The 24306-nt window shown below is 36.4% G+C and overlaps 2 protein-coding genes across 38 annotated transcripts in view; one reads left to right on the top strand and one right to left on the bottom strand.

Moving 5' to 3' along the window:
- Window positions 1-424: 424 nt before the first annotated feature.
- Window positions 425-16737, bottom strand: tm2d1 (TM2 domain containing 1). 3 transcript variants are annotated; one of them, NM_001099263.1, is given in 7 exon segments: window positions 425-854; window positions 5402-5521; window positions 8121-8194; window positions 13522-13613; window positions 13694-13802; window positions 15869-15942; window positions 16601-16737. In NM_001099263.1, coding segments are annotated over 6 exon segments (594 nt in total). In that variant the 5' UTR covers window positions 16735-16737; the 3' UTR covers window positions 425-854; window positions 5402-5410.
- Window positions 16738-16765: 28 nt separating this feature from the next.
- patj (PATJ crumbs cell polarity complex component) overlaps window positions 16766-24306 on the top strand; it is a 177843-nt gene continuing 170302 nt past the window's right edge. For 9 of the 35 annotated variants that reach the window (XM_087302469.1, XM_087302455.1, XM_087302462.1 and 6 more), the window contains exons 1-4: window positions 16766-16803; window positions 17286-17484; window positions 20137-20192; window positions 20290-20468. In XM_087302469.1, coding sequence (XP_087158595.1) covers window positions 20171-20192; window positions 20290-20468 — 201 coding nt within the window. In that variant the 5' untranslated portion in view covers window positions 16766-16803; window positions 17286-17484; window positions 20137-20170. 35 annotated transcript variants of the gene reach the window in all.

The following is a 24306-nucleotide window of genomic DNA, read 5'->3' as shown; positions in this document are numbered from 1 at the left end:
TTTTTTTGATTTAGTGTCTAATTCGTATGAATTTGTACAATCTCATTTGACTTTCTCTTTCCCCAATGATGGTTCAGTTTAGGGCCAGGGTTGGGTGTCACGCCTTCTTTTTAACTGAACTTGTACGAATTAACCACTAAACTGAAAAAACGTAAAATACTTACGTTTTCTTATGAGATCAGGCTGGATATTCCAGTTTTGCACTGAAGTCTGACTCACATCTTTGGAAGGTAACATAGCTATTGTTTTGTTATGGACAATAAAAATATGATTGCCGACACAGCAAATTAACTTCCAAAATCAAGCTATTGAGTCCAACAACAAAAATCATTCATCGCATATGTTTGCCAGTACCAATATGGAGACCCAAGAGTTGTGCATTTTTGCTAACAATGCAGAGAACAAAACTTTCCGACACAGAAAATTATATTAAAACTTTATTTACAATATTTAAATAACATCAAAAACATCACAGAGTTGTCCAACATTGTAAAGTGAGGACAGGAATGAAAAGAAACAAAAGATGGATAACATTCCAGCAGCATGACTCCAAGGAAGAGATGATTGATTGAGAGATGGAGGGAGAGTGATGGAGGATGTGAGCAGCGCAGTGGAAAAAAACAGCTACGCAAAAATCCGAGATACTTGGAATAGCGAGACCAACACTAGCTCAGCACATACATGAGCTGTATTTGCAAACTTCACATAAGGACTAGTCTTTCCCGAAGCGTAGTTTGGCATGTCCATGCGTCTTTGAGTTTGGAAACAGCAAAGGCATATCCAAAGAAAAGATGTGATTTACATAACACGATCCTGTACATTTGGAGGGTCATCTCATTGGGATCCACCTGAAACTGCAGAATGGAAAGAGTTAGTTCTCTTCGGGAGCAGATCCAGGATAACACAAGCAGAAGATAAATCAGTCTCTTCCCACACTGGAGAAGACACATGTGGCAGGGAACATTTCCAATGCTGAAAATGGATCAGTGTCATTTTTCCTATACGAGGAAGAACATCATTCAGGCTTCTGGACCCATTCCAGGGCTGATGTAAACATGGGAAACCTATTTATAAGGTTGAAACAGAAAAAGGGATTAAGCTGTTAGTTCTAGGACATTTATCTGAGGTTTTCATGCCCTGTACACTGTCAGAAAATTGTGGAAAAATTGTAAGGGGGTAACTCATCACAAGGGCAGTGTCCTTAAAGGGATAACGTTGTACCTCATTTACCCTTTTAAAGTTCATGGTAGTACCTTAGGGATCCACATTACTGCTTAAACATACTGCATTATAATATGAGCCACACAGAACACTGTCTAAATCTAGGTGCAGATCATCAAAATCATGGGTTGTTTAATTTCGATGAGCGTTTTTCAATCCAGGTCCTCGTGCATCATCATTTGTTTAAATTCGACTACAAGTGGACTCCAGATTATTCCTTTATGATTTCAGTTTAAAGAGAACATATTTGTTTCATTCATACTGTATGGAATCTTCGTGTGTAATATGTTAATTAGGGGCCAAGCACCGAAGGTGTGTAGGCACTTATTAGCCGCATTTCCACTGTCGGGTCAGTGTTAGCCAGGGCTTTTATCGGGCCGGGCCAATCGCCCGGGACATTGAGCAGTGAGGCTGAAATCATGTCGCGTTTCCACTGTTGAGCTAGTAGCTCGCAGCGTGTCACACAAACTCTGCTCCCAGAACGTCCCCCGAATCAAACATCACAAACCCCCCCAACCCCCCACCCCCCCAGTTCAGCGGGAGTTGGAAGTGTTTCAGCACATAAGAGCAAGTATCAAAATGTAGCCTACATTTCGTTGCGCTCAGCAGCTTTTTACTAATAAAGCTCTTCATGTATTTAAAATTTCATTTTTAAATTTTACCACGTCATATAAAAACATAAACACTTGTTTGAGGACACAGAACACATTTTGTATTTGCAGTTTTCCCCGATTAGTTTTAAAAGTGGCACTGCGCAAGACTTGTTTTAGCTTTCACTAAAAAAGCCTAGCCTAGTTTCTGCTTTCACTCACCCATAAAATGCTCTGTTTGCACGATTTGATTAATATCATCGTATCCAAATACTTTATACATAATACTTCAAACCTTCTCCGGTGTTTATTGTTTTTAGAAAATATCTAAAATCTTTTTTTCAGAGAGGCCTTTTTAAAATAAAAAAGTTATACATGGCTTTAAAATGGTTTATGTATTGTATATACCTGAATTGTTATAGCTAGCTTTTGTTTGTTTTATATTGGTTTATTTATTTAATATGATATTATTATATCCAATATTTGTAATTCTTTAAATTATTTCAATATAGCTTTGGCTATTTTATCAAGATGTGACACTATTGCTTTGAGTCTGCAAAAGTGGACATGTAATTTGTAAAGTTTTATGTCTTTCTGTAGTATTCACATTGTGTGTTATCTTCAAAATAAATAAAAAATAAATAAATTGAAAAAAAACCCTAGCGGCATCAACAGAGCTGTGAAGGGAGCTCTCTTTTGCTCCTTCTCACATTCACATACAGGCATTTAAACATGCACAAACACACCTTTTAAACTTGACAAAAACTCTCAAACTTTACTGTCTGCTGTGTCTAATATGGTGTAAAGATTATTATGCGTTATTGAAACATCAAGGAGGACACAGCAAAGAATGTCATTTATAAATTAAAACTTTATTATTTTATGCAACAGCCTTGCATTTAAAAGGGAAACATAAGGGCGATCATACACAAAAAGACCCATATAGGCTAGATGTATTTTTTTCCTTATTTATTTATTTGTTCATTTGTTTAGCACATGTACTCGTGTGTGTGATCGAAAAACTAGTGTCTGCCTCTCCTTTCACTCCGCCCGAAGCCCCAGCTGGCCCTCTTTGGCCCAAGGTATTCGGCTGGCCGAAAAAGGCTTGCTGCTGGCCCCGAGAAAACCCCGCTTTGGCCCAATCAGGCCCCAGAAGTGACAGTGGAAACGCGACTAGCCTTGGGTCGCCCTGGCTCGCTCGCTTTAGGCGCGATAGTGGAAACGCGGCTATTGTATCCATTCTGGTTCTTATTATTATTATCCATCTTCTTCTTCTTCTGCTCTGGGAGTCTATGGCAGCCCTATTAACCTGTGTGCGGCATTTGTGCAAACTTTGCCACACTGATAGCAGAGAATTTGATCTTCAATCACAAAAATTTGGACTGTCTGACCAAAACTCTATAGCGCCACCACTTGTCCAAAATTTCACTTATGTTTATCATTATAACTTTTGAACTGAATGGGCTACAATCAAAATGTCCTCTAATTCCTTGGCTCAAGCTGATTCAAGCGCACCCTATGACATCATTTTCATCATGAAATTTTTTTTTTGCTTTTCGAATTTTTCTCAAAATTTAATTAAACAAACTTGTCCTATACCATTTGTTAGATTTTTCACCAAAATGTGTTTTATAAAATTTTATCAAATTTAGTGTCTTCAGGACTGTGCCCTGAAGGTGCTCAAAGTTTCAATGCAGAGCCACTTTTTAGTCAAACGTTATAACGACATTTCTAAAAATGCTAAAAAAATTTTGACTAGTTTTCCCATTTTGTTATGATACTTTTCTTTATAGATTCATTGGGTTGTCATGAGAATATCGAAATCAATGATGCCTTAATTAACTTAACTTCCGGTCTGCCATCTTGCCTTCAGTCAAAAACCTGTTTTTTGAACTCCTCCTGCATCGTTTGGCTGATTTGCACTAAATTTGACTCAGATCATCTTCGGACCATGCTGACAAAAAGTTATGAAATTCATGTCAATAGGTGTTTTTGTTTAGTGCGCCGCCACGTGATGGCATGACGCCAAACTACATCTGAGGCTGTATCTGAGGGATAGTTCAAAAAATTTACACCAAATTTTAGGGTCGTAATTGGCACCACACCATAAAAATTTGGTGACAGCACCACCTATGGGTCGAGTTATCAGATATTTATTAGCCATTAATAATGAAACATACAAATTTGGTAATAACTTTAGGCTGCATATGCTTATTTTGAGGAGTTCCAGTTGCTCTGTAGCTTGTCGCTGTGCTTGTTTATGATATGGCTGCTTGGCCCTGATAATTGCTGCTTGCATTTATTTGTAATTATTTACAGAGGAACTTTTTGTCACACTTCAAGCACCTCTAGGTAGAAGACGCTGCAGGCAATGCTGTTATACAATAAGAGGGCAATGAAGGAGATGGGACTAGGGAACAATGCACACTGTGCAAGGACCACAGTTCATGCATGGAGCTCTTCTACAAGTTTGTAAAAGGGACTTGCAAAATATGCAGATAGACAAGGATTGAGAAACACTGGTCTAAAGTATCTGTATATCTGCACAAGGTCATCTATATCTGGGGTTCTTTACATACCTACCTTGGGATATCTGCTAATTTTTGTGTTTGTGTTGGAGCAAGACTCTGCAGTACTACAGATCTCCAGGATTGGATTTGGCCATTTCTGCACTAGATCTAATACTGCATCAACTATTCTGGATTAGGTTGCAAGGAAATATGAAGAATTACAAATTGATATTGGTGGCGTGAAACATAGTTTTCAAACATAGTATTGCATGTTTTAGTGAGTTCTTCACTGCACCTTTCAGAAGACTTGCTTTATGAAACTCTTAAGTGACTTTTGGGTGAAAGTGAGAGACCGAGAAGAAAGGAAAGGCAGAGGGACAAGAAAATGTGGCAAATGTGGAATCAAAAAGTGAATCATAGATGGAGACCTCATCTCTTCAGCAGCTTATGCTGGAACAATGTAAACACAGGAGAGTATGTAATGGTCTCCACATGGGTCCCATTCTGCATAACACCCCCATCACCACTATTACCACTGCAGCCGCTAATGTTAACCAGAGAGTGGAACTTGCAGGAAACAGAAACTGATAGGGGACAGACACAGATATGAGGAATCGTCTAGAATGTGCTTTTTATTGATATGGGGGATGTCTAAGTGTGTGTGCGTGTTTGTGTTGGGGGGTACCAGGACAAAATTCGACCGATGCAGCCCTGGTGCCAGCTATAATAAGTGCAATCGCACGTCGTGTTTTCCCAACATCCTCTCGGCACGTCTGACATTTAATCGCTCTCTCTCCCTAGAGCAGAGAGCCCCTTTTGGGGAACAGGAGAGTGAGGGGCTTAGAGCACAGCTGAAGGTGCCCTTGGTTTGCCAGTTTGCTTTGATACTCCAGGAGGTCACTAGAGATCACCACTGACCTTGACTCAGTGCATTATCAGGAAGTCTTTGAAAAACTTCCCAAATATGCCGCTTACTCTTACCCATAAATCCTATTTTATCAATGCTGCTTGTATAGTACGACAAGGTCCTTTCCAGCCATGTAAAAAAAGTTTTCACAATTTTGAGAAATCAATCCTCACCTTGTGTCTTCATGGAGAGGGCTGCATTCTTCTGTAGGTCTCGTTTGTTATCGAGAGACGGGTGAGGCGTGCCCCGTAGTAGTCCACAATGTAATCCGACCCATCTGATGGACCCACGATCTATGCCAGAGCAAACAGAACGAGTCTTGAATGTCAGAGCAGCGTAGGGAGACCTACATAACAATGTAATCTTTCACCAGACAATTACATGATTCCACATTACACAATGATGAATACCAGGTGGGCTGGTGGGGTCTATCGTCCTCCTCAGATGGTTCATGCTCGTACAATTGAATTATAAGACAGTAATGCCGAATTGGAAGCAATTTAAGTTTAACCCCAGGCAATGCTGTAATTGAGGTTGCTTATGGAGTCCTGGTGAGGAGGAGTGTCCCGAAGGACAGTCCCCAGATCAGAGCTTCAGCAATGAGCCTAGAGCCCAAACTGGGGCCCGTGCCAGTTCTGAGATCAGCTACTATCCAAGCAACATGCTTGGACTCACGCACAAAGACAGCGTAATGGCTTCCTGCAGGCGTGCGTGCCCAACACCTGGCCCTGCCGGCTCCGCTCCTCAACGCTTAGGGACGCGATGATAATGAGAACACACATCTGGTGGAGGGAGAAAGGCACCCACCAAACACAGACACTGTGTTATACCATATCGAGATTAGTGCTCGTCTGGCAGTGGCCCAATACAAGCTATTTCCTCTCGCAATGCTATCGGCCGAGAGTTGTCAAGATTGGTATTGTGGTCAAGATTCTTGAACACACATGTACACATGTACAGATCCATCCAACATCACTCTCAAAGCTAAAGTTTTGCAGCGCCATTTATCTTGCATTATTACTTTCAAAAGGCCAAAATGTGGTGCGACTAGCGGGAGGGAATATCGATGAATATAAATAACATGAATATGTCCCAGGTGTTTATTCATTAGTTCTCAAAGACACATTCCTAGGTGAGGTGGCTCTAAGTGGAGGTAGTTTTCTGAGCAAAATATGGGGTTTTAGAAAGAGTGACGTGTGCAAATGGGGTCCCAAGAGAAGGGGATACTCTTTATCAAAAGTGTCACAATTTAAAAACGAAGAGGCCCGACAGTAGACGGCTAATTGAGAATGTTAGCGTGTGACAGCTTTGGCTGCCGGAGGCACTTCTTAAAAGCATTGCTCTCCCAGGGCCTTCAATAAGACATTAAGAGAACAATAAACACTGCAGTGGCCCTGTTAATCAAAGCCGCCATGGCTGTTTTAAAAAATAAAGGCTTGCTTTATTTATCCACTGCGGCTAGGAAAGAGCGAGTATTTCCGAGGAGGAACACAAAACAACCGAAGGAGTGATGATTAGCTGGCAAGAGGATAAAATTGTCAACGAATGGACAGGTATTGTTTTGAGGCAGAGCTGTGCAGGCTACTACGAATAAACAAACCAGGTAAAAGGATTTCAGCTGAAATATTTATGGAAAATAAATATAAACTCTTTTTGAAAGAGATTAAAAGGCCAGGACTCTTAGGAGTATACATGCTGCATATTCTTGAGATGGCCGACGAAAAAGGTATCATAACATGTTGTCCTGTCGTGATCTCTTCCAACATGCTGAAACTTGTCGAAAAACATCAGGTCATTGTTTCCCTAGCGTTTAGTAGCACAGACACATCTGAACAAATCGCACACAAAAAAAGTTTATTTTCACTAGCAGCGGGGGACGAAAAGATTTCCAACATATGACGCAGCAGCCTGAGGAATTCTAAAGTACGTGTAATAATTATTCCTGGAGCCATCCTTCAACAGGCATAGGAGCGTGCCATAAATATCTGTCATCAGTGGTGTGTGGAAGTGGCGGCAGTGAGCAAACGTCTCATGTATAGCTTCATTCAGGCCTGTGAGGCCTAATGAGAGTGGAGAGGGTGAGGTTAGGCCTAACAAGATGACAAATGGAGCGGCTTTTTTCTCTTGTCAGGTGTAGGGGGCCTTTAATAGGGGTTAGGGGAGTCCTGGGGGAGCGTGCGACTCGGGAGAAAAGGAGGAGGAGGCAAAAACAAACCACGCTCTCATTAGCTCCTTTCACAGTGCTGGAGCCACCGGAGGAGAGACACAGGTGCCAGTGAATACAAACACAAGCATTCAAGTACAAGTCAGTGCTGAGTCTCCGTTTCTGCAGCTCATTTTAGGGCTTGTGGGTAAAGCGCCTCCCCTGGTTACTGCTCTAATATGCCAAATTTAAGTCAGTGTTCATTTAGTGGATGCTTTAATCCAAAGTGACTTTAAGTAAAGGTCTCGATCATTGGTCATAGCTCACAGTACACCCCATTTTGGGATTTGTGAAATGTATTTTATGAGTCTGTTTAATGCAACATCATTAAAATCATAACATTAATGTTAAGTACTTTAATAAATTAAAATTAATTTATCTCAAACTCAGTATTGATCAAGTCCGAAATAAAAAAGTAATTAACATACAAAAAAAAACTCTACTTACTTCTGGACAGTTTTGTAAAGACCAACTAGATCTAATGCAATATTTCCAACATTAAATATTTTCTCCTTTCATTGAAAGCAAAATACAGAGTGAAGAACAAAAGCACAGCCAAAAACCCTGATAACTTAAATTAGGCATAATTAAGCAAAATGACATTTTGTATCAACCTTTGAGAAAAACAAACGTAGAAGGAAATGCATACATCAATAAATGGGTCAAGAACCTGGAAATTAACATCTCACCTGCATGGATATCAACATGAAGTCCACTAAGCTTCCAATTCCACAGAACCCCACGGTGCAGAATTTCAGCAGGCCTGAGAACAAACAAAGAGCGATCCACACGTTAACCGAGAACATACTACAATGCCCTCCATCATAACCAAATCGGTGTCCAAAAACACCTTCTCTCAAGCCTCTGTATGACCACAAAGAAAAACAATTTCTGAGGGCAAAGCTATTCAACACGCACCCAAGGAAGCATTTCTTTTCATACTTGCATTAGTGCAAAGAGTAGTAGCTTTCAAATGCTGAAAGGTCAAATTATTATAATCATCCAGTTCATAAAATAATATTTGGGTTTAAGTATTTGTCAAGAATTCAGAACAAAACTCAATGGTGTTATTTTAAAAAAATGGCCAATATCATATTTCTTTGTGCAATCCCTCCATTTCACGGGTGTCCAAACTTGGTCCTGGAGGGCCGGTGTCCTGCAGATTTTAGCTCCAATTTGGCTCAACACATCAGCACGGATGTTTCTAGAAAGCCTACAGTAGTAAGAGCTTGATTAGCTAGCCCAGGTTTTTCTGATTGGGGTTGGAACTAAACTTTGCAGGACACCGGCCCAACAGGACTGAGCTCAGACACCCACGCTCTAGTTATACTCAACCCTGTTTAAATGGCACCAATCATGGTCCTGGTTCCAGTGCAACCCCTTTGGTTCTACTCATCTTAAAGCAGGTATCAAATCGGTGAATGGGAGGCGGCATGCTAACAAGAATTTCTAGTGGCCAGAGGTGTGAGGCTTACTGGCATCTGTAAGGTTTAAAGCTTGATAGATTCTGGAAATGTCTGGATATTTTAGAAAGCACACCACTACTCAGGTTTTTCAAATCTTTATTTTACTGAAGACAAAACAAGAAACTCTTTACCTGAATTGGAGCAAATAATATAGGGCTACTAAAGTACGCATGAACTGAAAGCTGATGAGATTTATTTCATCTTGATGTACTTCCATCTGAAATGGATATCGAGTAGGGAGCAAGGCTTTCTTTTTGGCTAGCATTCCCTTGTAGCAAACTAACAGTAAGAGGGTCATGGTTAATAATATTGTGGCTGAATTGTCAAGAGAGAAGGACTGCCACTCGAAATGCAGAAGCAAAATTATAACAAATTATGCTATTTCTAATAAGAAATCGGTCCAATACAATATTTCTATGTGCATAATAATATAGGACTACTGAAGTATGCATGAACTGGAAGCTGCTGAGACTTATTTCATTTTGATGTACTTTCATCTAAAATGGAATAATGAGTAGGGGATGGGGCTTTCTTTTCGGCTATCATTCCCTTGTACTAAACTAACAGTAAGAGGGGCATGGTTATGAATTATCGTGTCTGAATCGTCAACAGAGAAGGACCGCCACTTCAAACGTAGAAGCAAATGGTCAGACTTTGATCGAAGATTAGCAAACCAAACTTTTTTTTTTTTCCCTCAGTAGATTAACTTGCGCTCAGTAATTGTTCACCTAAAGCAGGGGTGTTTAAACACTGTTTAAACACCCCGTGGACACCGGTGTCCTCCATATTTTAGTTACGAACCCCATTTAATACACCTGAACCAGCTAGTCAAGCTCTTTATAGGTATACTAGAAACTGCCAGGCAGGCGTGTTGAAGGAAACTGGAGCTAAATTCTTCAGGAAACCAGCCCTCCAGGACCAGGTTTGGACACCCCTGACCTAAAGATAAGAATGTGCACTAGCAAATTAAACATTGTAAAATTTGACTTCAAACAGACTAATAATAATATTCTTAAGCAAAAATATATTGTATAATGTTGACATTATTTCCACAAACAAACAATTTTGGGTTACATTTAAGTAGGCTTGCTTTAGATGTCCATTAAGCCATTTGAAACCCACTATCAGGAGCCCATGAGATCTGACTGCAGTCAATTAAAAAACCCCTTCCCATCCCACGATTCAAACATAATTGCTACTAATCATTGCTAATATTACTCATAATTGGTCATTGAGGGGTTTAGGCATGTTGATTCCAGGAAGGATATAAAAAAAGCCACCTGCAGAATGTCTTCTGAACAAATCCAGGCCTTCTTTTGAGCCACACCTGGTCTGGACTGACCCCAGAGCTGCTGGGCCATTACACTCTAAATGAACAAGTCTATAGTACTGACTCCAGCGCGGTGTGAGCCTGCCTTTCACAAACTCCAGCGCTCCTCGCACAAAGAAGCCGGGAACAAGGGGGACCTTCAAACGCCCAGGCCCTTTTGTCCTAACGCAGGTGCTTAATTGATCAGGAAGTCCTTAAAACATGGAGAGAGGCAGAAAGACGGAGCTTCCCGCTGTATACCACCTAACCTTGGGATTTAGATGTACGACTTGAACTCATCTGCATGCGATGACAATAATTGCACCATGGGATAGAAGAACACCATGAGATCTGATGGTAAAGGAGAACTGTTTTTGTTAATTAGTTTTTGCATGCAGATTCGTTTTGTTAAAACAGCTGGTACCCAAAAAAAAAAAAAAAAAAAAAAAAGAGCAAGGTGCTCAAAAAAGGGTCACCTACGGGTTTCTCGCTTGTACATCACGTGCTGTTTTTTTTTCTAAACACTCCTGTATGGACTAATACTGTTGGCCTCATGTGAACAGCATGCACCTTTTCTTAAAAGCAATCCATATGCGTTTAATGACGTCAGTGGTGTGCTGGGATTCGTCTCAGGAGTTTGTTCAATTAAGCGTGGATGTGCTAGGGATGGTTAATATTGAAGCCAAAGGGGAAGGTCTAGAGTTTTTGTACAAGCAGAAAGGCCAAAAACATTAATCACCAGTCAAAATCTAAACTTTTAGTTCTTATCTGATGAAGGGACTTCCACAAAACATGTAAAAAACACTTGTCCCCCTTTTAAAAAAACAATTTCTACTTACTAAAGGTAAGGGTATTGCTTACTAAAAACTAAATCTATAGTTTGTCAATTTTATCTTAAATATATTCCCCAATTTATTTAATACGTTTACAAAAATTCTAGGGTAATGTGTAGTGGTTAGTGCGTCGACACATGCACTCCAATGCTTAAGGGGACCAGAGTTCGATTCACCACCTCAAGGTCCTATGCCGACCTTCCCCTCTTTCTGTTCCCCGTGCTTTTCTGTCAGTACCCTCAACTGTCCTATACATTAACGGTGAATATATATATATATATATATATATATATATATATATATATATATATATATATATATATATATATATATATATATATATATATATATATATATATTAATCATATTGGGGCAGCACGGTGGCGCAATGGATAGAGCTGTCACCTGACAGCAAGAATGTTACTGGTTTGAGCCTCGGTTGGGTCACTTGGCATTTCTTTGTGGAGTTTGCATGTTCTCCCCGTATTCACGTAGGTTTACTCCGGGAGCTCCGTTTTCACCAACAGTCTAAATTGTTCGTAGTGTATATGTGTGAATAAGATAGTATGGGTGTTTCCCAGTGATGGGTTGCAGCTGGAAGGGTATCCGCTGCGTAAAGCAGGTCGTACACCAGAAGCGGCGCTCGGCGGCGCACAGCGCCACGCAGCACCATGCATTTCAGAATTCTAAACTTAGGTTTCTATTAGGATACACACACCGGCGCTGCAAGTCGGCGGTGCCCGGCCATGATTCAGGATGCAGTTCATTTTTCAGCCGCGCCACAGAGCGCCATCTGATTAGTTTTATTTTAAATATCATGCGAATGTGCCCGTCTGGTGTGTGATACTTTAAACTGTCATGTGCCCGCCGTGTCGCGGCGCTTCTGGTGTGCGACCTGCTTAAAAGCATATGCTTAATAAGTTGGGGGTTCATTCTACTGTGGTGACCCCTGTTTAATAAAACCACTAAGCCGAAAAGAAAATATATGAATGAATGAATGAACAATTCTATTCTGTATTGATCATGGAGGGTCACAGAAAATGGGGGCTCATCCGGGATCTTAACATGTGTATGTAATCAATATAATGGGGGCTCGTCCGGGATCTTAACATGTGTATTTTAATCAATATACTATTTTATTTAACTTGTATAGCTGACAGTAATTACACATATTGTTACTGACTCTACTGAATGACAAAAACATTACCCTGAATGATGAAACTTAAAGGAATGCTCCACTTTAATAGCAAATGCCAACTTTTTATTTTCCATCAATCTTAGTAAACAATGTAACAACAGAAGAGTCCAGCTTTAAACTCTTTCTTGAATTTATCGAGATGCTTATGGTCTGATATGTATTAGATTGGATGATTGGATTAAGAAAATTATTAAACAGTTTAACTATAGGGGAGCTGTAAAATAAGTCTACCCCCCCCAAAAAAAGTGGAGTGTTCCTTCACTCTTATAATACAAACTGTCAACTATAACATTCAATACATTCACAGTTAATCACAAAATCTCTTTTTTTCTTGATCGAACAATAAAAATGCTTATAAGGTTTTGCAAAGAGATAATGGTAAAGTCTTAAGCGTTATTTTGGAACATTATTTAACATATATTTTGACTTTTTCGTCTTTTTGAATTACATTTTCATGTATTTAATGCATGTTTTAATAATTGATGCATGATGACATCTGTAACCCTGCAGCTCTCTGGATGTAGTAACCAGAATCTGCCATCAAAACAAAATCACGTTTTGGTTGATCAATGCTCTACAAGCAAATTAATCAAACTGGCCATCATTTTTCTCTTAAACAATTATTAAAATCAAACACTCAAAAAGTCCATATAAATGCAAAGAAAACATCAAGATCAGTGCAAGAAAATAAGACTGTGTGATGCGTATTCACAGAACATCTGGCGAAAAGGTGTGTCCTTGGAAAAGAGGCCACAGATGATGTCAACACCAGAACATCCAGGACTGATTCTGTCCATTTTAAAGGTCCCTTGTGTTGCAGTGCAGAACTAGCATGAGATATTGATAAGTAAATTGATGCCAGAAAAGGTGATTCCAGGCCACAGTACACACAAAAATGCAACGTTGGATTAAAGCCCAACTAAATTTAAAATAGGGTTTGCAACATTTACAAATTTTGCATTCTCATTTCATGTCTTTAATGTCACTTTGTTTATGAAGAATGCTCAAATAATGGCCAATTCTATTTTGTTTTTTGTGCATCTCCTGACTTTTGTGTGCAGCCATGCTTTCGTTGTATATGGTGTATTCTGGGGAATTTTCTTACCCCTTGGTTTCGAGTGTGGCCCTAAAAAATCTTCGTTTCAAGGGGTATCTAGCCCTTCCCCTTGGCCCTACGCCTTTAAGCTAAAGAGAACTGGGACATCCCTACCCCTTCACATGAACATGCAAAATGAGGGGTGGGGGTAAGGGGAAGGGCTAAGGGACTAAAGAATAGCATCTTACCCAAGGCAGGATATCCCAAGTAGAACCGATCTGCACCAATCCATCCCAGGAAGAGTGACAGAGCAACAGCTACTTTATAGGAGTAACCACTCCTAATATTAAAGAAAACATCCATGTTAGTGCATGGGATTATTTACAAATTATAATGACGTTATAATAAAGTTTGACTTACACATTTCGACATGGGATGGTTTTGTTAAAGCCGACCTCCTCACCGCTGAACTTGAACTGTGTTCCATTTGACAGCCGACAGCTGATGTTTGGGGCAGGTAGGCATTCCACTGCAATGACAAGACAACGTTTGATTCATGACTTCGTATTTCATGCAGGGACACATACAGTAACTAGCTATTGTTTGTCAGTATACACAAATATATTTTCTTTATAATAATATTTTTAAATCATTAAGTACACAAGTGTAAAATATACAGTATATATCTATATGAAATACATAACGCATCAACGTAAAGAAAATAAGTTATGTAATAGGGCTGCACAATATTGAAAACTCTGATATTGCGCTGTTTTATTTTTCCGCAATAAGAATACAGTTTTAAAAGATGGTTTGAATAGCTCTATTTGATTTTTTGAGAGTCTTACAGTATTCAGGTACAGAAATTGAATAATCGCAATGGGAAAAAAATGCTTTTCTTACTTTGTTTTGTCTGTCAAGTCCAAATATCAAAACAAAAATTTCTTAGTCCAACTAAAAATATTGTTTAGTTTTTTACCATCAGAAGAAATACATGAAAATGAAGAGTCTTTTGCTTGTTTTAAGGAAATTATCTGCCCGTTGGGTAAGTGAAATAATTTTGCTTTCAATTTAAAATGTAGATATTTGGGCTAGGAACAAGACAAAAATTCTAAGAAGGAAATATTTTTTTGCATAAATAATATAAGTTCCATATAAACACAGGTGTTTTAATACAATTCTGTAGCTCCTGGTCAACTATAATTCAGACTAGACATTGCATATCTTTGTGATGTGACTATTGTGGATGTGCACTTCGTGAGATTGATGCTGAAATGATATAGTGTGCAGCCCTATCATGTAATTGCACTTAGTATACAATTATATAACATATTATATATAAAATTTAAGTCCAAAATCTAACAATTATATGCATTACATATTTTATAATATATATTTTATTATATTATACATTTTGATTTCTGCAATTTTTATAATAAAAATATTAGAAAAGCATGGTAAACATTTTAAATTGATAATATAAAGGAAAATGGACTAGTTCATTATTAAAAAATTTCAAATTTATTATAACAATGTACAAATATTAAAACAACATAAAATAAGTCAAAATGCAGATTTAAAAAAAATGTTATACTTTTTAATTTGTTACATTTTATAACAGCATACAGTACACACAAAGATACACACATATAGAAATATTTTAGTCTAGATTTTTAAAAAAAAATGTTCGATCTTTTACAGAACAAACCATCATTATACAATAACTTGCCTAATTAGCCTAATCTGCCTAGTTAACCTTATTAACCTAGTTAAGCCTCTAAATGTCACTTTAAGCTGTATAGAAGTGTTATGAAAAATATCTAGTCAAATATTATTCACTGTCATCATGGCAAAGATAAAATAATTCAGATATTAGAAATGAGTTATTAAAACTAATATATTTAGAAATGTGTTGTAAAAATCATCTCTGCGTTAAGCAGAAATTTGGGAACGCAATAAACAGGGGGCTAATAATTCTGAATTAAACTGTATATATATATATATATATATATATATATATATATATATATATATATATATATATATAATTATCATTATTATTATTTCATTCATTCATTCATTTTCTTTTCGGCTTAGTCTCTTTATTAATCCAGGGTCAACCCCAGATTACTAAAAGGACTAAGCCAAAGGAAAATGAATGAATGAATTATTTAAAAAAAAACATTTGTTCTAATAATAAATTACAGTTAATGTAATTTGTCCAAATATAATAATAATAATAATAATAATTTTTTTTTATAGTGCACTTTTCTCAGATCCAAAGTGCTACAAGGCATACAAGGCAAACAGTAACAAAGCAGAACAAAAAAAAATAGTATAAACACCACAATAAGGCAAAAATTCAACAATAAAATTAAATGAATAAATTGACAAAAATAATCAATCTAAGTTAAAAGCAACGGTAAAAGGTGAGTCTTGAGAAGTTTCTTAAAACAGTTCAAAGGAGTGAATGATGAATAAAGAAAAATTAATTACCATATTTATATAAACAACTATGATATCACAATGATACATTTTATAAACAGAAGTATACATATATTGTTTGTGGAATATATAATACAAATAGAAACCCACCCCAAGCCACTCGGTCCTTGCAGGTTTCAGGTTCTTGAGTTGCATCATCTATTCTGGGTTCTTTACACAAATACTTGAGCTCTGTTAAGGTGGAATCATATCTCTTATAAAACATCTCAATGTGACCATGTCAATGGCCCATAAACATTTCATACTTGTTACCAAACTATTTCATAACTGTAACAAGAGACAATTTATCTATATCTTGATGTTAAAACGTCTGCCATAACATAATTTATCAATTTGTGACCTTTTTGGTTTCTTGAAAGCTATGGAAATTCAAAATGTAATAGAGGAAATACATTAAGTCCAATGCTATTGTTTACATCCATCAAAATGGTCCATATTTATCATTATACTTGCATCATAAAGTAAGAATAGTGATGCTAAATTTCAATAGTTATTAATGGATGACCGACAAGATCATCAACAGGATCTAATTCATTATTACGCCTGATTACCAAATAAAAAAACCCTCAAATGTTATGATTTGTCATAAACAGACATCTGAATTATACAAAGCACGCTATTTAGGACGTATTTATACAAATTATCACTCAACACACGGCTGAATTACAAAACCACAACAAAATATTCCTTATGATTGTGCGTTAATAATTGAAAAACAATATCTAACATGCTAAATTAGCACAAACGTTAATTAGCGACAATGCAAGCTAGCATGCTAATAATTCAACAACCCTATCAATTGTAGACATTTTGAAAGGATATTGTCCCAGATGGAGTTTATCACAGCTGTCCACATCATTGCCCAAACTGTGGATGACAGTCAGACAGAAAGTGAATAAAAGCAGCAGTCTTGTTGTCGATCGAAAGCGCATCAAACTTCTCCAGCGAAACGCCATGTTGAACTGTCACGTGACTGCCAGGGCTTTTAAAGAAACAGTGCATTAGATTCGCCGCACACATAGCATGTAAGTCTCACGAAATTCTCTCATTTAATGCATTTACTTGCGTGCATATATTTAGTCAAGCCGGGTTATTTTGTAAGAGCATATTTACACTCAAAAACTGATGTCAGTTCAACTTTTCCGCGGTGTTTGATGCTTATGATCAACTTTATTCCCGGCTAACTGCGCTAGCCTGTGTCTCAGAATGGGAAAAACGAGGACGTTTGTGTTTGAGCCTTTTTTGCAGTGATTAACTTTTCACTAATATATTCCTTTTGAACCAAGCTCGTTTCGATTGATAAAACCATTATTTATCGTCTTGTTCATGCAGTCAGGAAGTTTTAACAGAACTGATTTCAGTGTTTTATGCTTATGCACCTGTTTGATTGCGTTTGTGTAATTTATTTATTATGACTTTATATTGAAAATGCTTTAATTCAACATTACAAATGTTTTTAGCATTCGCTTACGTCACGATGTCTCTGTTATCTTGTGTTTTACCTCAGATAAAGTTGACGGAAACTGGAATGACGCGTACTTCCTGGTTTCAGGTGAGGCTCGCGCAGGTGTAAACAGACAAAAACTGCGCTCAATCACAGCTATAAACAACACTTCAGATGCTCAACTGGGTTTTATGAAGGATTCAGAGGCGACTGGGTGTTGTTTTCATCCTTAAGAGGAAGTGTATGGACATTAATATTGTAGGTAAGTAAAGTGAATGTTCTCCCTTTTGTTTTGGCTGCTCACGTGAACAGAAACTGCTACTTCATATTATAAAAGCTCTTCCATGTCGGTTCTGGAAATTGTTAATTGACTTTAAAGGGGTAGTTCCCCCAAAAATGAGAAGTCTGTCATTACTTACTTTACTCCAAAACTGTGTTTAACAGGTTAAAGAAACTCAAACAAAGGAAGATATTGAGAATGCTGAGGGAATTCTTTAGTGTTTTTTGTTATTGCTATGAATTCTAAATGCTGCTTTTTACAAACATTATTCAGATCATTTTGTATTGTGTTCAACAGAAGAAAGAACCAATGAAAGTTTAAAACCAATTGAATGTGAGACAGTGGCGGACTGGGACTAAAAATCAGCCCTGGCACTGTAGCCACACCAGCCCACATTACCACACCAACACAGCCCCACCCACGGACACGCACATTCACTACTTATATTGGTGTACAGATGGTAAAATTATATAAGCAGTAACATATTTAAGATATATTTAAACATTTAATGTATGTGACTAAAACAAAAACAACCCATTTGTATATGCAATCATGTCATTCATTTTTTTTTCGGCTTAGTCCCTTTATTTATCTTAGAACCACCAACTTATCCAGCATATGTTTTACACAGCGGATGCCCTCAAAGCTGCAACCCATTACTGGGTTACCCAACTCCCAATCGGACTTGACTGCCTTTCCCTTTTTATGGTCCATCTCTATCAATTTGTGGCACTTACTGTGTGTTTGACATCCTTGCTAGATTTTGATTACGTCTGCATAACTTCTGATTGGGTCAGCCCATCTCGAAACCAGCCGGTCGTTGATGATTGGGCGAATGCTTAACATTGATTAATATTCTTACTATTATCCTCATCATCATCATCATAATATTCACATCTTGCAAGAGATAAAAGCTGCTTACATGTGAAAAAACAATACATACTGTATTAAAAAATAAATTTAAAAATAGCTGACTGGCCCACGTTTATAAAATGGTCTGGCCCTTCTGTCATTTGCCAGAATTGCCAGATGGCCAGTCCGCCCCTGATGTGAGAAAATGTTGAGGAAACTGCACTGTACCTTTTAAGATTAATAAAATGCTTTGCACTTTATTTTATCATATTATTATAAATGTGATGTCAGTGTAAATGTAGTAAAACTGTGTTTAATCATGATCTTTGGGGGAAACATTAATGATTTATCAGTTTTTACCAATTCAGGGTTTAAATTATAACAGATACTGAAAAATGTTATCATGCTATCTTAATTATTTGTGTATTCATATTTGTTATTGCTATGGATTCTAAGGGCCACTTTTACAAACATTTTTCAGAACATTTTGTTTTGTGTTCAACAGAAGAAAGAAGTTTAGAACCACTTGAGTGTGAGTAAATGGTGAGGAAATGTTCAATTTTGGGCAAACTGTACCTTTAAGATTAATAAAATGCTTTGCGGATTTTTATTTATTTATTTGTATTTTTTTATTTATTATTATTTTTTTAAATCATATTATAAACATGAGATGTCAGCGCAAATGTAGTAAAACTAAGATGAATCATAATCTTTGGGGGAAACATTGATGATGTACCCTTGGTAGTGGAAATGCAAGCCTGATAAAGGTGACCCATACCGACCCAAACTGTACCGTACTGTAGCAGTCAGTGGAAACGAGCCATTAGTGTGGTGGACATGTTATGGGCAGATGCAGCTTTACAGAAAATAATATGACACGGGTATAAAAATTGGTAAGAAAAATAACAAATAATGCAATTTGGAAAAATTTGAGTGCATATTTGGTGCATAAGTACACACCTATAAATCCACTATTTCTTTACTAAGAGGAAAGAAGCCTATGAACTGCTCTTTATTGCAAGTATATTTCAAGAAGTTATATTATAAACTATTTAAACATCTGCAATCGGTTCATGAGATCGGCCAGATTGATAAGTAACGATCGAGTCATTAAATGTGATTATCGTTCGATACCGGTATTTGGCCGATCAATTGGAGCTTCCCTAGTTCTTACCAGTTCAGGGTTTTAATTATTACAGAAACTGAAAAATGTTACCACGTCATCTTAATTAATATGCATGTTGTAGTTTTATGTATATTTAGTCTCTTTTCTAATCTTTTTATTACTTTATTTTTGTCTACATAAATATTTTAAAACTGTAAATAACTTATTTTTAGTATATAAAATTATTATTATTATAAATATGCTTCGTTTGTATATCTTGGTCTTTAACAAATTAAGTCTGAATGAATGTATTTGGTGCAACTTAATAATCAAAAATTACATTAGCCAACAATATTGCAAATAATAATAACAATAATGACTGCATAAAAAAGTGTGATTTATTATTGATGTTATTAATGATAATAATAATAAAACAAATATGTTATTATTTGTCCGAACTAAAATAAAATGTAAGAGAAACTGAATTTTGAAAATCTATGTTACTTATTGATAATGTTATTGACACTGCACTTGAATATATCTTCAGCCTTTATTTTCCAAAGCAAATTAGTAGCCTATTTAATATTGGCATTTCGTTTTTCGTTGATGTTGTCTAAATTTATAATCAAATTGCCACCCAAAAATGTTCATAAATCCATTTCTATTCTCGTTCACAGATAACCCTCCTACTAAATTGTCAAGAGAACCACGATGTATGAGAACGTACCAACAGGTATCGTTAAATGAAGTGATTTTCTTTTTAACTAATGTGACGTGTTTGATGGGTTTTTGCATGGCTCATGTGTTGCTGTTGGTGTGTGTGTTGTCAGTGTCTGCTTCGGAGCGGCAGCAGGTGCTCCAGGCTCTGGAAAGGCTGCAGTCGAAGCTGGTTCAGAGGGAAGAGTGGACTCACAGCGACAGACTCGGCACACTGAAAGAAGCCCTGCAGAGCCCTCTGTTCAGCCACATCCTCACCCTGCAGCACTCTGTCAAGCAGCTCAAAGACCAGGTGATGCTTACACTACATCTTACAGACTGGTGTTGTCAAAAGTATCGAGCTCTGAACTAATCGTTATTGAAACTTAAAAAACACCCGTTTCCCACTAACATTTGAGCGCAGTTGAGTGGGTACTTAAACCTGCTGATTGGGCATTGTGTTCAACAGAAATAACTCTGATTAGTGGGAAGTGGATGTTTTTAACATTTCAGTACAAATTGGTATCAAAATTCCAGTATCGTTACCATTGCGCATTAATAATGATACTTCTCTAAGTAATGAGTAAAGTAAAAAAAAATCCTTTTAAAAATAATAATAATTTTTTATTACTTTAATTAATTAGCTTTTAAAAAATAAATTGCTGAATTAAAATTAAAGTACTCACAATGAATCACAGTCAATCAGAAAATGTGTTCATTATATAGAACGCATCGTAGAAAAGGAAAAGGGGATTGTCTCAATGGGCAGTGATTTTACTTAAGGCAAATAGTACAAAAGTAGCAAACACATTGTTTTAAACTTTAAATAATCTTTATATATGGCATGTAGAGCTCTGGGGTCAGGAATTTCTCAGATAACATTATCTTAAAAGATTATTTTTTGATGGGTTTTTAAATAAATGAAGGTTGTACATTGTGCTAATTGCAGCACCACTATATTAAAAAAAGAAAGAGAAAAAAAAGCCTCAGCCAGGTAATAAAATGTGCCGTAACGCATTACTTACTATGAAAAGTAACTAAGTAATCACAAGAAGTAAATTTTTTGGGAGTAACTCAATATTGTAATATATTACTTCCTAAAGTAACTTTCCCTAACATTGGTTGTTACAACACTTTAACAGACTTGTTACAGCTATTTAAATTTTTACGAGAGCACTTGAAAATGATCACTTTCTCTAGATTTTCAGTGCATGTGTTTTTAGTAAAACTATTTTTCTTTGTTTTAATTCTGTTAAGTAGTTTTGTCGTGATTCAGGAATTTCCGACTTTGATACAATAGCTTAAAAATATTGATATTCGAAACCATTTTCAACACTGTGAGGAAAACATTACACAACATTAAGAGTAAAGACTAAAATTAACACTCGCTAATGCCGAATGTGAGTAAAACTAAGTGTTGCAAGTATTTATAGCAGTGTCAGTCGCTGTATTTATATATATTTTTTTAATTGCAAAACTACATATTGCGATGTCATTTAGCGCATAAAATGACAATTTGTCAAAATGACAAAAGAAAATACCATGTTTTCCGACATGTTATATTTCCTTTTACATTACTAATGTTTTAACTTTATTTTAAATCAATATTGAAAATGAATGAAAACATTTGCTTTTCTAATGTCAATATTTTTATATAAAAAATTTGTAAATATATTAACAAATTTTAACATTTTGCTCAAACCAATATCAACAGACCTGTTTAAAAGGAATTGTTCATAGGTTTCCATTATTTACTCACTCCCGTCATATTCTTGGTTTATCTTCTTTTTTTTTTTCCAGATGAACACAATCTGAGTTATCTTAAAAAGTTATCCCTGCTTTGTAATAGTAGTGAGTTGTATCTATAACAAGAATGATTATTATAAAACTCATTCATTCATTTTCCTAAAATATGGACCAATCGCTTGCTTTAAAAAAAAAAAAAAAGTCTAATCATCTTGTTTAATCCTGTCCCTTTTCGCAGCGCCGTACAACACAATTTTGCATGCTCAAATTCTAGTGTGACCACGGTAATACACTACGACCAATTTAGTTTATTCAATTCACCTATAGTGCATGTCTTTGGACTGCAGGGGAAACTGGAGCACTTGGAGGAAACTCACGCAGACATGTGAAGAACATGTAAACTCCACACAGAAATGCCAACTGACCCAGCTTTGACTTGAACCAGCGACCTTTTTGCTGTGAGGCGACAGTGCTAACCACTAAATCACCATGTCGCCGTATTTTTTTTAATTTTATTTGTTGAAAAATCTTTTAATGCTTTAAAATCAATCAATAATTTATTTCTGTAGCACATTTAAAAACAACACTGAATTGTTTAACAATTTAACAAGTGATTTACCGTCCCAAAATTAAGAACAAACGCACCACAAAACATTTAACAACCCCATAACACCAAGAGCATTTCAAATCTTCTAAATTTCCAAATTAATTAATTGTTTGATGTATATTAAAATAGCTGTATATTTTATTTCATATTTTTAATGAACAACTGAACAAAGACATTAATCTTTAAATATTTTATGACAGCCTAATCATTAAAACATAGGGGTGTAACGATTTATCGTTGTACGATTTATTGCGATGCAAAAATGTCACAATATGCATCGTGGCGTTGACGATGACGTTTTGATTACGATATGACGTCCGTTTTCTCTTATTAGTTGAGCTGTTTGCACGTGAGCTAAGTTCCACCTGCTGTCGCACGTGAGTTCAGATTGCAGCAGCAGTAATGTTAGCAGACCAAGATGAGTGGAGTTGAAATAGAGGATGGCCCATCCTCTCAAAATCAGACAACTGGCAACATTTCGGTTGTACAGTCATTGCTTTAGACTCGTCCGCTTTTTAACACGCATACTGGGTCAAACATTTTTAAAGTTTTAAAGTCTTCACAGTGATTTACATACTTTGCACAGCGACATCGATACCTCCTAATGGTGTTGAAAGAGTCAATTATTATTATTATTATTATCATCATCATAATCATTATTATTATTAGCATTATTATTATTAGCATTATTATCATCATCATTATTATTATTAGCATTATTATTATTATTATCATCATCATCATTATTATTATTATTATTATTATTATCAATATTATTATTATTATTATTTTTACAGCAGTGATAAAGAATCTTAAAGGTCAGATAAAAACACTATATGTTAATGTGTGTTCATATCGCCAAATCAGAACAGAAATCAGGTTGCATATTTATGCTTATTCATGCACTTAATTTTGCGGTGACCGTGCATTTCCTAGCCACATTCTTCAGACGCTTAAAGTCCCTCGGTCCTATTTGTATTCCGTCTGAGTTTTTTATTGACACAAGAAACCTCTTTACAATAAACAATCCACACACCAAATTAAGATAATGGCAATAACGGAAGCTCGCCTTCATATTGTAAGTGCTGGGAAGGTCAGACGTGCGCCTATGAATGCGTCAGGTGAAAAACCTATCAAGTATGTCGAGCCGGAGTTTCTATCAAGCCTTAATATCTACTGTCTCGCTTTGAGTAAGTGCCTTGTCGAAGATGTATCGATGAAATAGGCTGGAAGCTGCTCTGTCAGCCCGGGCTAAATAAGCACAAGACTGATAAGTTCCTACAGTAAGAGTCTAAAGGTCATTAATACATTACCTGTTGGGGACTAGCGAACGCTGCAGAGGAATGTATTGATTTTTTTTTTCTTCTCTCTGCCTGTAGGACGTGGTTGTTCCTCTGCGGGATCTTTCATCTCTGAGATGAACAGTACACGCTTTATCCTAAACCGTTCGTACAGGCTGTGTGAATCAGAAAGATTGAAATAAAGAACATTTTTGTTTTATTTTACTAAATAGTAAATGAGCAAGTTCTATTGATCTCATAATGATAATAATAATAATAATTATAATTTTTATTATTATTATTATTTTTTTATTATTATTATTATTAGAGATAATTTATGTCAGATTGGGAGTTTTGTTTTTAACTGTTTTATATTTATTTGTTTTCATACTTATTTTTACATGCTTGTATACATATTTTTACATATGTTCTTTCTTGCTCTCTTAGCTACTTAGATAGATAGATAGATAGATAGATAGATAGATAGATATTCATCCATCCATTCTTCCATCTAACTC

Source organism: Danio rerio, chromosome 22 (assembly GCF_052040795.2).
Source record: "Danio rerio strain M-AB ecotype USA chromosome 22, GRCz13ab, whole genome shotgun sequence".
Taxonomy (NCBI): domain Eukaryota; kingdom Metazoa; phylum Chordata; class Actinopteri; order Cypriniformes; family Danionidae; genus Danio; species Danio rerio.
The sequence above is the reverse complement of the archived record's forward strand: the minus strand, read 5'-3'. Positions and strand labels throughout refer to the sequence as shown.

Coding starts and splice junctions, on each gene's coding strand:
- tm2d1 (XM_087302118.1), bottom strand. CDS start 16,734: ATGGCGTTTCGCTGGAGAAGTTTGATGCGCTTTCGATCGACAACAAGA. Junction 15,944..16,601: donor TGATAAACTCCATCTGGGAC/AATATCCTTTCA, acceptor TAACAGAGCTCA/AGTATTTGTGTAAAGAACCC. Junction 5,522..8,120: donor TCATGTTGATATCCATGCAG/GTGAGATGTTAA, acceptor GCTCTGGCATAG/ATCGTGGGTCCATCAGATGG.